The sequence below is a fragment of the Thermothelomyces thermophilus genome, chromosome 4 (assembly GCF_000226095.1).
Source record: "Thermothelomyces thermophilus ATCC 42464 chromosome 4, complete sequence".
NCBI classification, from domain to species: domain Eukaryota; kingdom Fungi; phylum Ascomycota; class Sordariomycetes; order Sordariales; family Chaetomiaceae; genus Thermothelomyces; species Thermothelomyces thermophilus.
In genome coordinates this window covers 1,953,019-1,966,446 of record NC_016475.1, presented here as the reverse complement: position 1 = coordinate 1,966,446, position 13,428 = coordinate 1,953,019, and the positions used below count along the sequence as shown (strand labels likewise).

General features: G+C 56.6%; 5 protein-coding genes across 5 annotated transcripts; 1 reads left to right on the top strand and 4 right to left on the bottom strand.

Moving 5' to 3' along the window:
• Positions 1–480: 480 nt before the first annotated feature.
• Positions 481–2,474, top strand: MYCTH_2306463 (uncharacterized protein). Its single transcript, XM_003664020.1, has 2 exons — positions 481–1,866; positions 1,951–2,474. The coding sequence occupies exons 1-2, from the start codon at positions 835–837 to the stop codon at positions 2,161–2,163; spliced, it is 1,245 nt and encodes a 414-aa protein (XP_003664068.1). The 5' UTR covers positions 481–834; the 3' UTR covers positions 2,164–2,474.
• Position 2,475: 1 nt separating this feature from the next.
• On the bottom strand, positions 2,476–3,168 carry MYCTH_2306462 (uncharacterized protein). Its single transcript, XM_003664019.1, has 2 exons — positions 2,706–3,168; positions 2,476–2,632 (listed from the first exon to the last, which is right to left on the bottom strand). Exon 1 carries the CDS (start codon positions 3,151–3,153, stop codon positions 2,848–2,850), a length of 306 nt encoding a protein of 101 aa, XP_003664067.1. The 5' UTR covers positions 3,154–3,168; the 3' UTR covers positions 2,476–2,632; positions 2,706–2,847.
• On the bottom strand, positions 3,154–3,970 carry MYCTH_2306461 (uncharacterized protein; the record flags this gene model as incomplete). Its single annotated transcript, XM_003664018.1, has 1 exon — positions 3,154–3,970. Exon 1 carries the CDS (start codon positions 3,396–3,398, stop codon positions 3,156–3,158), a length of 243 nt encoding a protein of 80 aa, XP_003664066.1. The 5' UTR covers positions 3,399–3,970.
• A 1,314-nt stretch (positions 3,971–5,284) lies between these two features.
• On the bottom strand, positions 5,285–8,423 carry MYCTH_2306456 (uncharacterized protein). Its single transcript, XM_003664017.1, has 5 exons — positions 8,234–8,423; positions 7,952–8,081; positions 7,730–7,855; positions 6,198–7,646; positions 5,285–5,423 (listed from the first exon to the last, which is right to left on the bottom strand). Exons 2-4 carry the CDS (start codon positions 8,048–8,050, stop codon positions 6,324–6,326), a joined length of 1,548 nt encoding a protein of 515 aa, XP_003664065.1. The 5' UTR covers positions 8,051–8,081; positions 8,234–8,423; the 3' UTR covers positions 5,285–5,423; positions 6,198–6,323.
• A 1,444-nt stretch (positions 8,424–9,867) lies between these two features.
• Positions 9,868–11,879, bottom strand: MYCTH_2306452 (uncharacterized protein). Its single transcript, XM_003664016.1, has 2 exons — positions 11,672–11,879; positions 9,868–11,607 (listed from the first exon to the last, which is right to left on the bottom strand). The coding sequence occupies exons 1-2, from the start codon at positions 11,827–11,829 to the stop codon at positions 9,900–9,902; spliced, it is 1,866 nt and encodes a 621-aa protein (XP_003664064.1). The 5' UTR covers positions 11,830–11,879; the 3' UTR covers positions 9,868–9,899.
• Positions 11,880–13,428: the final 1,549 nt, after the last annotated feature.

Here is a 13,428-nt window from a genome sequence, read left to right as displayed (position 1 = left end):
ATCGACGGTGAAGCATGCACCACGCAGCCGCCGAGAAAAAAAACCTTAGTTTATTTCGTGCTGACTCGTGGTGATTGCGTCTCGTGGTTCCCTGTGACCTCTTGGAGTCGCTGCTTCACCGATTCATGCTGGAGGGACTTCGCCGCAATCTCCTAAAAACCGGGGACATCTATCTGTATCCGTGTACCGAAACCAGATCATAGAAATGATCGCCAGTTAGCCTTTGCTCCGAATCTGTAAACTTGATGTGCTGGCGTGGTGATGCACCACAGGGCGATAGAAGTGATGTTTCGTTAGCATGGAATGGTAACACAGGACCAATCGTCTGCTTGTTTCGTCCTCATCTGTTCCTACGTATTTTTCGTACAAAATACGGAATCCGTAAATTTAGATCCCTGCTTCGGAGGCCAGGCCGCAGCGCAAGTTCCAGGCCATTACGGACGACATGTTAATGCGTACATACGTAGTACGGATCACATACATACAGTACATAAGATCAGTAGCAGAACTGCGGCCCCACTGAATCCTCTACGCTAATGAGCGATCCCCCCGCTTTCTTTTCGCGTCGTTTTCCTTACAGACGCGTCTTTCCTATACGGAGTACCATACACTCAACATTGGAATTCCCCGGGTCAAGGCAGCCGCTCCAGCTTTCAAAGACCGGCGCTCACCCAATTCCAGCCCAAGCCACAAACCTGCCTCACTCGCTAACGTGGAACTGTTGGATTTGCGAGACTCCAAGTGTGCATTTTGCAAGGACGAGACCTATCCGCGGACCTGACCACACCCACAAACCGACCGCCGCCGCTCCACACGGTTGTCGTCGACCCCGCCATGCCGCGACTTCTGCAGCGCACTCGCCGACCCGACGCGAGGGCGCCTGGGGCTCCCGAAGTCGAAGATGGCCCCCTCGAGCTGCCGCCCTACGAGCCACCGTCGTATCCGATGGATGCGTCCATCAAGCAGAAGCTCGCATCCTTGTCCAACAACCGCGAGACCGACAGCTCGAGGCGCCAGTACGAGAAGCACCTCTCCAAATCGTCTACCTACCTGTTCGAGAGTGTCGGGAGCATTAATGACATTCTCTATGCCCGCAAACGCTCCCTCGCCCACATGGCGGAGAAGCGACGAGCCCGTGGCGAAGAGGCCAAGAACGATAACGAGGTGTCCCTGGAGGAGTATGTGGCCGAGCTGGAGGCAACCATCAACGAACTGACCGACTCTTCCGAGGAGGCTCTGCGCTGGGTGATTGACTGCCGCGCCGAGCTGGAAGACCACCAGGCGGTGCTGGAGAAGGTGATGGAGGGGCTGAATGCCCAGCAACCGCGGCCGGAGCCCAAGCAGCGGAACACTAAGGAGAAGGCTTCGAGACGGCGGGTGGTAGGCAGCGACGATGAAGATGAAGAGGCGCAAGAGCCAGAGGACGATGAAGACGGCGACGCCACCCCTGAGGATGGCCCCCCCTTGGTCGGCGTGAAGGAGTTGCTAGAGGCTGCCCGCAAGGCCAAGGCGGATGAGTACGCCGCCCTGAGTGCTCACCAGCGGTACGCACTCAATAACGACTACATATCCTTCAAGAGGGCTTGGCATGATGCGCTGCACCCGGAGGACCAAGTTCCCCTCCCCGATCCCTCCACCTGGTTCGACGAGCATGGCAGGCCGACCAAAGGCACCGTTCCCGACGCCAATGAGGATGACGACCTTGTGGTCGAGCGCGAGATCATCGACCTCAAGTGCCCGCTGTCGCTCCAGATAATGAAGGAGCCCTACAGCAACCATAAGTGCAAGCACACATTTGAAAAGTCTGCCATCCTGGAGTTCATCCGAAGCAACGGCGGCGTGGCCAAGTGTCCCGTCTGCTCCAAGGTACGAGCTGCCTCCGGGCTTCCGAGCTTCTCTGTTTATTTCTTCACTCCTTCTTCCCCCCCCGGGAGCTGACACGCATTCCAGGACCTGCGTATCAAAGACTTCTATCTCGACGAAGTGATCCTTCGGAAAGTAAAGCGGGCAGCAGAAGCCGCCAGGCGGGGCGTGGACGATACGTCGGATATTGAGCCTGAGGACGATGATTCCAGCATGATTGTTGGAAAATCTGTCAACGTCAAGAAGGAAAAAGACCGGTCGCGCCGACGCATGGAGGAGATTGACGCGGATGACGACTGATTTTTCAAGCGAACGTTCAATCCATCTGCTCGTCCTCGTCCGCCTAGCTAGGAATCACCAGTTCCGTACACCTCCCCACGAACCTGCCCACCTGCAGCAAATCACTGCATTTGCCGCACCTTTTTTGTCCTTCCCCACGCCTGCCCCTTTCCGGTGAGGCCGGCATTTTCAGGCAAGAAGGAGCACCGCCCGACGCGTCTCATCCCCCGATTCGCCCCTTGATATATATCCAGTTATCCATTACCCCCAACCACCCCTCGAGCAGATGACCGTTGCTCCAAACACCATGACGCCCTTTTTTTGTTTCAATGAACTCTTCTAGAGATCAAAGCTCTCGGGCTTAACGGAATGATTCAGGCGCTATTCCTGGTCCATGGGCATTCCCAGCGGATACCCGTATCTGCTCGAGTAGCCGCTGATGGAGGTGCGGTTCTTATCCGGCCCTGCTATGCCCGGGGACTCGAGAATGGTGTGTCTCTGGTCCTGCCCGTACATCGGGAAAGCGTTGGGAGAATAGCAGCTGATGTGCTGAGAGTCCAAAGGCATGAGCCCGCATCCGTACTGATGCAGAGGAAAGCCCTGGCTGTGTGCGACAGCCGGTCTGGGAGAGGGCGTGATTGGCGTATATGGAAAGTCCGGTCTAGGGATGGAGAGAGAGGATTGAGGCACAGCCCTATCATCAGCTCATGACCGCCAACCCGTCGCGCTGCGCCGGCCATACCTTCGAAAGCCCGCCACCGGTATCGTCGCGCATATCTCGGCAGGAAACAGCTCGTTGGAAGTGGAAGGAAATGGGGTAGCTGCTCGCGAGCCGCCGCCGTCCGGGTCGGGACTGTGTCGTGGCGAGCGCTGCGTATCGCCTCCCGAGACCGAGTTTCGTCTGCTGGGACTTGCGGAGCTCTCCCGCCTCCGACGCGAGTACTTGTGGATTCCCCACCTGTCAAAGCGCGACCGGTACGCTCGCGTGCTGAATAGCGTCAGACTAGGCATCATCACAGAGCAATACGCTTGCGGGATGTGTTCGAGATCCATTTTGTCCCAGCATCCCCTGCGCCCAGCAGGTGTGGGCGCTTGGCGGAAGAAGCGACGCGAAGCCAACATAAAGGAGGCTGCACATACGACGCTCTGAAGCCGTGCTTCTCCATCATGAATCGCCGGACCTCGTGGAGAGGCTTGTTCTGATCTCTGTACTCGGCAATGATGATCTCTCGGTATTTATCCCACTGCTTCGTCATGGCGTGCCAGCTCGGTCCAGGGGCAGGAGACGCCTACGGCTCTGGAAGGGAGGGTTTAGGAAGTGATTGACTCGTAAAGACTGCACAAAGCTTGCGAGGTCGCACGGGTCCAACCTTTAGAAGGCGGATAAGGCTTCTGAAACGAGGTTGAAGGGACGTCGAGCTCCAGGAGAGGATTGTCTCGAGGAATTGATGGACAGCGACAAAGGTCAGTTATTGTTCGTGATATAGAAGTCTCGATCCCGTCCACAGGAATGATAGCATAGGACGATGTTCTAGGATGGAGATGGCGTCTCCCGAAGGCGTATAGCGTTGACGAGGCGACCAATGAGACCACGATCGAGCTCTTCTTCACCCGACCTTCAAGTCCCATGTATACAGTACAATGATATTGGAAGCCGTGGCACGCTCCCGACGGCAAGGCGAGCCGAGTCCAGGGCTACGGAAGAGATCGGATAAGTTAGTCGCGAACCGTTCCGCCCAGCAGCCTCCTGAAAACGCGTTACACGCTCACCAGGCCATGACCGCGGAAACACGGCAGAGGTCGCGGGTAACGGGGGAGCTGGGTAAGGCCCGGATTCGATTGGCTGCGTAGCACCACCACATAACGGCAAGCCATGCGACCACTACACACTTGTCTCGCCCACCCACCAGCTTCCCCTTCCCGCAGACGTCCGGAATCGGTTGGCTGGAAGCGTCACGGCGCGAGTGTTTGACGCACGCCCACTCAGTATCTATCAGCCCCGGAACCAATCCCCGCCGTTTCCCCGGATGAGGAGGGAAGAAGTGGGCGAGAGTGGGCTTTTTTTTTTTTCTTTATATACGCTCGTACACTCCTGCTCCGCTCTGCGCGCCTCGACCTCCCGGGACTGGTGGATATCGCTCCTGAACGCAATATCGAGTCCGCGCAACCATGGTGACACAAGGCTTGCCCAGGCCACTGCGGACCGGTGTGACGGCGCGCTGGCCTGCAATGCCCAGAGAGGAATCATGCGCAGTGGCCACCACCCGATGGCTAGCTCAAACCCATCGTCGTGGGCGCGTCATCCGTGCCTTGTAGCCGCCCCCTCTCTCCTCTTTCTGGCCCCTTGCATAGCCAACAAAAATACGTGGCCCGGTCGCGGGGCTCGATCTAAACCTGTGGCTTTGGTTTGCGGGGGGAGGTTGCCATCCATCGTATCTCATTGAGGCCGTCGAACGTTTGCGGAACCCCCCCCCCCTTTTTTTTTTTTTTTTTTTTTGTTGTTGTTGGGGGGGGGGGGGGGGGAAGGTCCCTTATTCGCTGAGGCTTCGTTTTTGATCTATTCCCTTATTGGGTTCTCGGTTCATCCGGCGGCATGCAATCCATACGCATGCTCTGGCACGTCGTGCGGCCCTGCTGCCAGTTGCATGGCCGGGAGGTGGTGGTCGAGATGCGAGAGGCCCTGTAACTTTGGTTGTCGAGACAGGGCGATCGGCTCTAGTTGCTCACTGCTGACCCCACGGTCATCGCTGAGGGCCGAGGGTATCCCCTTCTAGGATTCACCTTTCGCAGTTCCTGGCCACTCGTCTCTGAAGTAAAAGCATCAGCCCTGGCTCACTCGCTCTCGCCAGTACGGCCGACTAGCTCTCTCTTGCTGATTCTAGTCTCTGGACCGCTCTCGAGGAAACTTGTCAAGCATGAGATATTGAGACTGAAGATTGGGATTGCCAACCCGTAACCCTACCTCCTCTGACACAAGTCCTGCGTCGGATTGCCCTGTGATGGATGAGTCCAAGTAGTGAGGCCTAGGTAACACCATCAGAGGATGACGGTACGCCAATCTGCCAATCTGCGAATTTGGGATCGCGTATCGCGTCGACCGAGCCCCATCCATTAACCGTTGCATAACAAGCGCAGAAGCCGCCAGGAACTGATACTTCAGGACGTTGTTGGTGGTGTGGTCGTCCCCCTCCGTAAGCTATGACGATCCGCTTACTCGACCGAAGCATGTTTATCCGTCAGCCGCGATTAGCTTGAAGCCGCGCTTTGCCCGCACTTAATGCCTGTGCTGATATCAGACATGACGGCGTCGAAGTCATAGGGGAAGGATGAGGAAGAATTGCCGACAATGACGAAAGAACCCCTTCCAGATTGACAGACTGGTCAACACGGCTGTTGTTTGTACAATGCATACATGCCGCACCCAAGGTGTCGTCTCAATCTCGTCTGCATCCCCATCCTCTCTATCCATATCTAGACGGCAGAATGGAGAGCTTGACGTTGGACGAAGACGGTTATGGCAGGCGCCTCTGGAATCACGTAGCCTCCCCGCTTACAGTGAAATAGACAAAAAAACAGGATGGACCGAGCACTCGCATCCAGGCGGGCCACGCCTCCTCCCACGGCCGCTTTTATGGCTCACGACAAGGCAGTAGTGCTCTGCAATCAACGTGCGCTAGATGGTTGGAATGGGAACGACAGAACTGCCTCGCCTGCCCCTGACGCCTGCGTATCGTTTGCCTTGTGGAGGTTGATTTCTGGGGGAAAAAAAGGGGGGGAGGGATGTGAGGCGCGGAAGTGACAGCAGACGGTGACGGCGAGGGAGGTAGGCTCGAGCGTCGACCAGGAGAACTGGATGCATTGTGAGGGAGGACGGGATATCGGGAATCTGAACCAAAAAAAAAAAAAAAAAAAAAAAAAAAGAAGGAAAGAAAGAAAAAAACCTAGATGTTTGATGTATTAAACAGATTTTGTATCCAAAACTTCCCCTTTGCCTCCTCTTCCCAATATGCAGGACCCGTTTGAAGGGATGCAAGGGGGCCACGGAGGTAACCAACCTCGTTATACTATACCGTCACTGCTCTCCCAACTGTCCCATTCCATTTTCTGGTCTTACCCGGGCAAGGGCAGGCATGCCGGAATGTGAACGTAAAAGAAGAAGACGAAGAACAAACAACAAAAAATCAAGCCTTCTCCCCCTTACCCGCCGCCGCGGGCTCAGCAGCAGCGGCAACAGCGCCATTCCCGGTCGCCTTCTTCTCCAGCGAGCCGCCGGAACCGGTACTGCCACCAGCAGCACCCGCCGCCGCCGTCACCGGGTTGGCGGCGGCGCCGCTCCCCGAGGCGGACAGCGCGACGGGGCTGGCGACCGTCTCGCCGCCGGTGATACCCGTCTCCTGTGGCGAGGCGGCAGCGGCGGCAGGGACGGCGACGACGGGCTTGGGCTTCTCGTCGACGGGGCTCGCCACGGCGGGAGGGGAGGCCGGGCCGGGGCCGGTACCGGCGACGGTGCGGATCACCTGGAACCACTTCTCGGCCTCGGCGGGGGAGTGGGCCTTGAAGTTGAGCTCGGAGGTGCCGGCCAGCTTGGCGCCGACGTGGCCGGAGCGGTCCTTGCCCTTGACGCTGAACTTGTCGCCGCTGGGGGCGCCGATGACGGCGTCGGGCAGGTAGATGGACAGCTCCGGGGTGGGATCGCGGCGGAGGTTGTCGTCGTCCTTGAACTCGTGCAGGAACTTGCACGGGGTCACGACGTAGTAGCCGGTCGTGTAGCCCCACGAGAGCTTGTTGCGCGACTTGCGCTCGAGGGAGCCCTCGATGAGGGGCTTGGTCGACGGGTGCGACATGTTGGGGAACTGGATCGCCTCGACGGTCCGGGGCGGCTCGGACGGGTTGACGAGCTTGTCGGCGGCGCGCTTGGTGAAGGCCTTCCACTCAAAGTCCGGGGGGATGCGCTGGGCGGCGCCGAGCATGTCGGCGTGCAGGGCCTGCACCTTGAGCGCCTGGCCGCCGGCGAGGTTGGTGAAGGTCTCCATGGCCTGGTGCAGGACCTGGACGATGTGGCGCTCAAAGGCCTCGAAGTTGCCCTGCACGGCCACGAGGTCGTTGTGCTGGTTGTTCTCTTCGGTGACCTGCTTGTGGAGGCGGTGGATCACGCCGCGGGCGATCACGTAGGGGTCCTCGGAGGGGTTGTGCTTGCCGCCGGTGGCCTCGAAGGCGGCCGTGTGCTGGCCGAGCAGCTCGATGTGCTTCTGCGTGACGCTGCGGGCCTTCTCGACCTCCTTGGCGCTCTTCTCGGCGCCGTGGGCCAGCTCCTTCGCCTTGTGCTTGATCTCCTTGTGCAAGCGCTCGACGATGGGAAGGGCCGAGGCCTTTATGGCCTTTTCCGTCTCGAGGTTGGTGTTGATGAGCGCCTGGGTGTTGACCCGCATGTTCTCGAAGAAACCGGCGACGCCGCCGAGGCTCTGGTCGAAGTGCTCCCCCTCCCTAAGGGGTTTCGAGATGGTCTGGCCCCGGGTCAGAACAAGGACGAAGAGCTCGTCGGGGGAGAGGGGCATGGCGAGTTAACGAGTTAACGCCGCGACCGTACCTTCAACGCCCTCTCGTACTCCTTCGCCTGCGCCTTGTGGAGCTTCTCGAAGGCTTCCATGTACTCCTCGAGGTAGACGACGGCATGCTTCCACGCCTGCAGCCTCTGCGTGAGAAGGCCGGCGGTCTATTGTTATTGGACGACGTCAGACACACTCCGACTCTGATCAGCCGCTTCTTTCCTCCCCCGCATTCCTTCCCATGCAATCGCGCACGCACGTACGGTATTTGGGTCCGTGTCGGGAACAGCCTCGTCGCTAGCAATGCTCGCGAGTGTCTCCTGCCTCGATGGGGCGGTGGCTTCGGTGGGGGAGAGCGCCATCTCTGCGGACTTCCGTTTGTCCTTGCGAATACTAGCAAACCGTTTCATCGTGTCAGTCAGGCGGCTCGAGGAGAGAAGCAGGCGAGGACTGTAATGTTCGTGCTGAAGGAAACCCAAGGAGAGGGATCAAAGGAGGAAGAGAAGAGAAAAAAAAGTATAGTTCGTCCCAACGTTGCGACTCACCTTTCCAGTTAAAGCTCTTGAACAACCACTCAACAATGCTCTAGGTCAAGGCGATGAACCAGGAGGTCTCGCCAAACGAGCAAATCGCCAAAGCTTGAGCAACGATACCCAAAGGGTCAGATTGGGCAGCGCGCCGACCGAGCTCGCGGCGATGTGTAGCTGGCGCCTCTGGTTGTGTGCGCGATGTGTGCGATGTGTGATGGAGGCCCTAACGCTACAGGTGCGCGGAATAACTAGTGGACGCACTAGTGTATGTAGCGTAGTAGACAATCTTGCGCTCTAGTTGGCAATTATGTATGGAGTCCCGTGTATAGTATTGTATGTACACTACTCCGTATGTGTTCCGTTCACCAGTTTAGGTCAAGCTTAAGCTCCGCTGCCCGTGAACCCCTCTCGCATTCTGGGCCTGGCCAGCGGCGGTCCGCCCGGCGATATACCCTTTCTTCCCCACTAATAAAGTTTGGGTCATAAGACGACCATCCCTGCGACGATCAGCAATTGGCCGGCAATCAGACCATGACGTAGCATGAGATGGGCCGCCGTGGGGCCTGCAAAACATGTCCAGCTGGGCATTGCTTTTTTTTCCTCCATCTCTGCATCTGCACAGCTGTGATGTGTCAAGTCAACTTCCAGCCCGATGTAGGAGGATCAGCCGACCGTCTCGAAAACAAAAAAGGTGGCGGGTTGTGGTGTGCTTCGTAGTTTGACTTTGTGTTCACTGTGGTGGAGTATGACACATACGAACATCACATGTAAGTCGTAATACTCGTAGTTAGTGTAATTTCAAGCGTAGTGCAGATCGCCAGCTGCACAGGGGTGTTGTTTGCAAGCAATGACGTCGATGGCTATCTCGCTGGCTATCTCGCTAGCAACAAGTCTAGTAAGTAGTGTATCAAAGCAAGAGCTTGCAGGGTACACCCGAAGGAGTGTAATCAAACACACCTAAACCCCTCAATTAGATCGCCGAAGTGGCATTTTTCACAAAGGGTGGTTTGGGCCTCTGCGTGCAGCCGAAGAGGCTGTTCCAACAAAGATTTGTTATAGTTATAGCGAGTGAGCATTCGTAGTAGCCCATACATTTATTTATGTACATACGTATGCGCATATATATATACAGGAGGTCAGGTAATTGCTTGTCTACCGACGCAACCCGGAGTCTTGTCGGGGAGAGAGATTCTAGTTCAAGCGCTATATAACGCTAAGAGTGAATTAGGAGTGAAACGATTCAAGCACCTCTATTAGTAATAACCTGTCCGCCAGTCGGGTTTGTAAAAGGGTATCGAGAAGATGGGAATTAACACCGTATACCGTCCCGTCAGTCATGGATTAGCAAAAAAAGAAAAAAACCTTAAGTCTGGTATGTTTTCGTTGCCCCGCTCTGCCGATTCCCAACATCCCGTTTCGACCGAATTGAACCCGATCCAAAGCCAATGCCGATGCCCAAACCAACGCCAGCCATGCCACCTCGTAGAGGAAAAGGAGAGAAAAGAGACCAAAATTGAAAGCAAGAGCATCACCAAAACGACGATGTTGCAGGGTCGCCCGTCATCTGCATTGATCAGGGCGATCCGCCGCATGAAGCTCAAGGCACACCCGACTTAACAACCATTGCGCAGTTGGCGCAGCTGTGATGACGACGTGTCTCGTCTTCGTCCTAGTTTCTGCTCTAATGAGAAGACTGCGTGCGGAGGCTGTGGAGGAAACCTGATGAGGAGAATTGCCGCCTATGGGACATCACCGGCCTGCGGTTTGTCGCGTGCGGACTGGGCTCCCTCGAAGCTGCAGCAGTAACCGGAGCCGACACCGTCGTTGGGACCCTGGCTGATCCTAGAGCCGCAGCCGTTTCCTGTGCGGCCCTGGGAACAGCGTCCAGGTGGTAGGGCATCGTTTGCGAACGTGCATCCAGCCGAGGAGTCCCCGGCGGCGAGCTTGGAGTGCTCAGGGCGGTTTCGTAGTCTGGAAGGGCGTACACGTCTGCAGCTTGCACTCTGACTGGCGTCCTGACGGCTGTGTGGTAACTGGGTACCTTGCTCAGCTCCGCAGTATCAGGGAAGTCGAGGTGCTCGGGCGGCGTATTGGACCCCGAAGGTCTGTCGCCGCTGTTGTGCCGGGTGAGAGGCGCCGACCGCGGAGGTGAAACGTGGCTTTCATCCGCCACATGAGATGTGCCCTCGGTCCTCGAGGTCGCGCCGGCCCCTGACAGATTCGAGTTCCACGACGCATTTCGATGCCGCTCCTCAAGGGACATGTCGTGTAGCCTAGACGCAAGCATATCCGGGTGAATCGGCGCGCTCTGGAGCAGAGCCGGGAGGTTTTCGGTCGACGTTGCCCTAGAGTGACCGCGGAGCGGGCTGCTAACCCCTGACCGGCCGTCAATGGGTGAGTGGAGGTTTACCGGGTCGATATCTTGGTAAAGCTCGTCTAGCTGATGTTCCTCGTAAGCAGGCGGCGCAATGTCCACATCTGTGGGCGCTCCGGTGGGAACCTGACGCACGAGGTTACCGGCCTCGTCGAGCGGCATATTAGGCGAGATGAATATCGACACCGGTAGCGTCGCTCGTAGCTCCGAAACGTGACCGTCGGGGTTATTGAGAGCGACCACGAGCTTTAACTTGTGCCTAACCTTGATCCCCTTGACGTTTACGTCCTGAAGACACTGGGTTAACTTCCTAGGCAGGTTCAGGGTCGCGGGGACCACCCAGCCCTCCTGGCCCTCCCAGCCATCGGGGCCGCTGTCTTGTATGACGTCCTGCCAGTGCTCTTCTCTCTTCACCGGGATTATCCACGAATCGATGGTCCTCTCCCTCCTGTACTCCCTGACGGCGGTATACCCCACGGACGTGATGAAGAAGTCGTGAAACTCGATCAGCTTGATCGTGATGTCGCCCAGTTCGAGCCCTTTAAGTAACGGCGTGAACCGCATTTCCACGGGGATGCTGCTGCCAAAGACCACTGCCTTCTGCGGGATGACGATGGAGTAATCGATCTTGTTGGGCCAAATGTTCTCGATGCTCATGGCATGTAGAAACTCGAGTGCTGATGCTTCGAGGGTCCGGATGATGCGCAGCTGCTTGTAAGCGTGGAAGTCATGCAGCAACTTGCCCCGTGCCACGGTCGCCTTGAGCTTGTACGTGATGCTTGCTTCGCGCAAACCCTCGACGCTCTCGGCCATGTCGCCTTCTAACAATATCTCAAACGGCCATTCGTAGTTTCCCGGCTGGAGCGTTTCGCCCTTGATCCGATGGCCTGACCTGTCCGTCGGGTCCTCTGCGCCGATTCCTGCGAAAGGAGGCCATTTGTGCTCGTAAATCTGGGTCGTCTTATCGACCTTGCTTGTGGATATGCCCGTCGCCGTAACCTTAGCATCTGTCCAGCTGCAACACGGTGAGCAACTTCTGTTTCGTGGTGTCTTTCACGAGCGGGTGAGGGTCAGCGTACGCATAATGAGCAGTTCCGATAAGCTTCAAGTGGATGTCTTCAATTCTTAGCGGCTGGGATAGGCAGAGCACAACCGTGCCCTTGAGAAGTTGCGGAGAGGCCTCATGTTCGCTGCCCCGGAAGACGATGAAGTCGTTCTCTAGCCTGTAGTTGTTCATCGCAGGTCAGCATGTGGAATAGCGCGAGCCGCAATCGCAATCGCACCCCACTCACCTGATCTCAAAGAGAGTGGGTTTCCCGGTAAATGGGTTTAAGGACCGCATGATCCAAAAAGGAAGCTGTGTAGGGCGGTGGTGTCGGATCGGCCAAAGCAGGATCAGAGAGAGAGAGAGAGAGAGAGGGCCCGCGTGGGGGACCTAAGGAATGCTGCGGTTCATGAAATAAGGTAGGAAAGTGGTCGCAAAACCGTGGGATGGGTGGGTAGAAGAGAGAAAACTGTCGAACCCAGAGGTACGGGAACCATCAAGGTGGCGCGGCATACGCAGGGCTCCCACGGCAAGCGAGGCCCAGCTCATGCCTGCATTCCATATCGCGCAAACGGGGCACTGCAAGGATGGTCTGGGCGTTACGAGAATTAATACAGAGTAGACACTCACCGCTCGGTACTTCGGACTCGGCGTGTGTTTTGGGTGGAAATTCATGTACTTACTGTGTGTACCAACTCGTAGTAGTATGTACCGTACCAATCCAGGACTGCCAAAAGTGTGCAGACCCTGCGGCACAGTTCCGGCATTGGAACAAGCGCTGGAAGCGCGGCTGAGAGGAGGACGCGTTACGGCATTCCCAAATGTCTTTGTCGCTTCGCATACCTGAAGCAGGTCGCCATACGGATAGGATACTCTACAGCGTATCGAGTAACTCAAGCAGAGTCTTTGAGCAAGGGAGCGACGCAATTCAGGAATCCCTCATCCCCAAATACAGCGTGCGACACCGAGAAAGTCTACACCTTGATGACATACACAGTACACACTAGTAAAGGGACGAAGGCCCTGCTTGGCAGGGCGTGGGGGCATTTGCAGGAGACTGATGGGGACGAAGAAAAAAATCGAGGAGAACCCGTTAGCCCCACCACCATCAGCGCAGTTTCAATGGTGGGGCATCTGGTCAGCGTGGGGTGTCCAAACTGTCTCATCTCAGGATTGGGGGGACGCGTAGGGAAGGCGGTGCTGGCCAAATTGGATCGTTGCCAGCTATATCCGTAGAACTGCTGATATCAAACAGTCTTCCTGGCATTTCAACGCGCAAGCCGATTCTGCCGCTGTCCGGCACAGCGCAGAAGTGTTGTATGTACCTACATACACGATGCTTCTCAGCCGCTCAGGCGCGTGATGATGTAACTCCGTGTGAGTACCTATATGGTTCCTTGGTACGACTGGTTAAGGTGTGTCTGTTTAGTTATACACTACGGATGTACTCTATGATATAATAAGCGCACTAATACGCAAGGGACGGGAAAGGGTCCTTTGACGCAGCCCCGAGTCTGGGCTTTGCTGATGAAAACGACAATTGCCCCACTTCCAAAGGTCAAAGTCTAGAAGCCTAACTACTTTCTTAGTAAGTAGCTCAGCACTTGGAATGCTTGTTCCAGGCAATTTGCCAACCAAAGAATCCCTTATCAACTGTATTCGCATACCCATTGGGTCGGAGGACGCTTGGTTGTCGTCAGATGCGTGGTTTGTTGACTGACCCTCTGCCGATGATCCGCTATGGTGACTAACAAGGGGCTGTACACTAAATGCGACCGTGACCCACCAGTC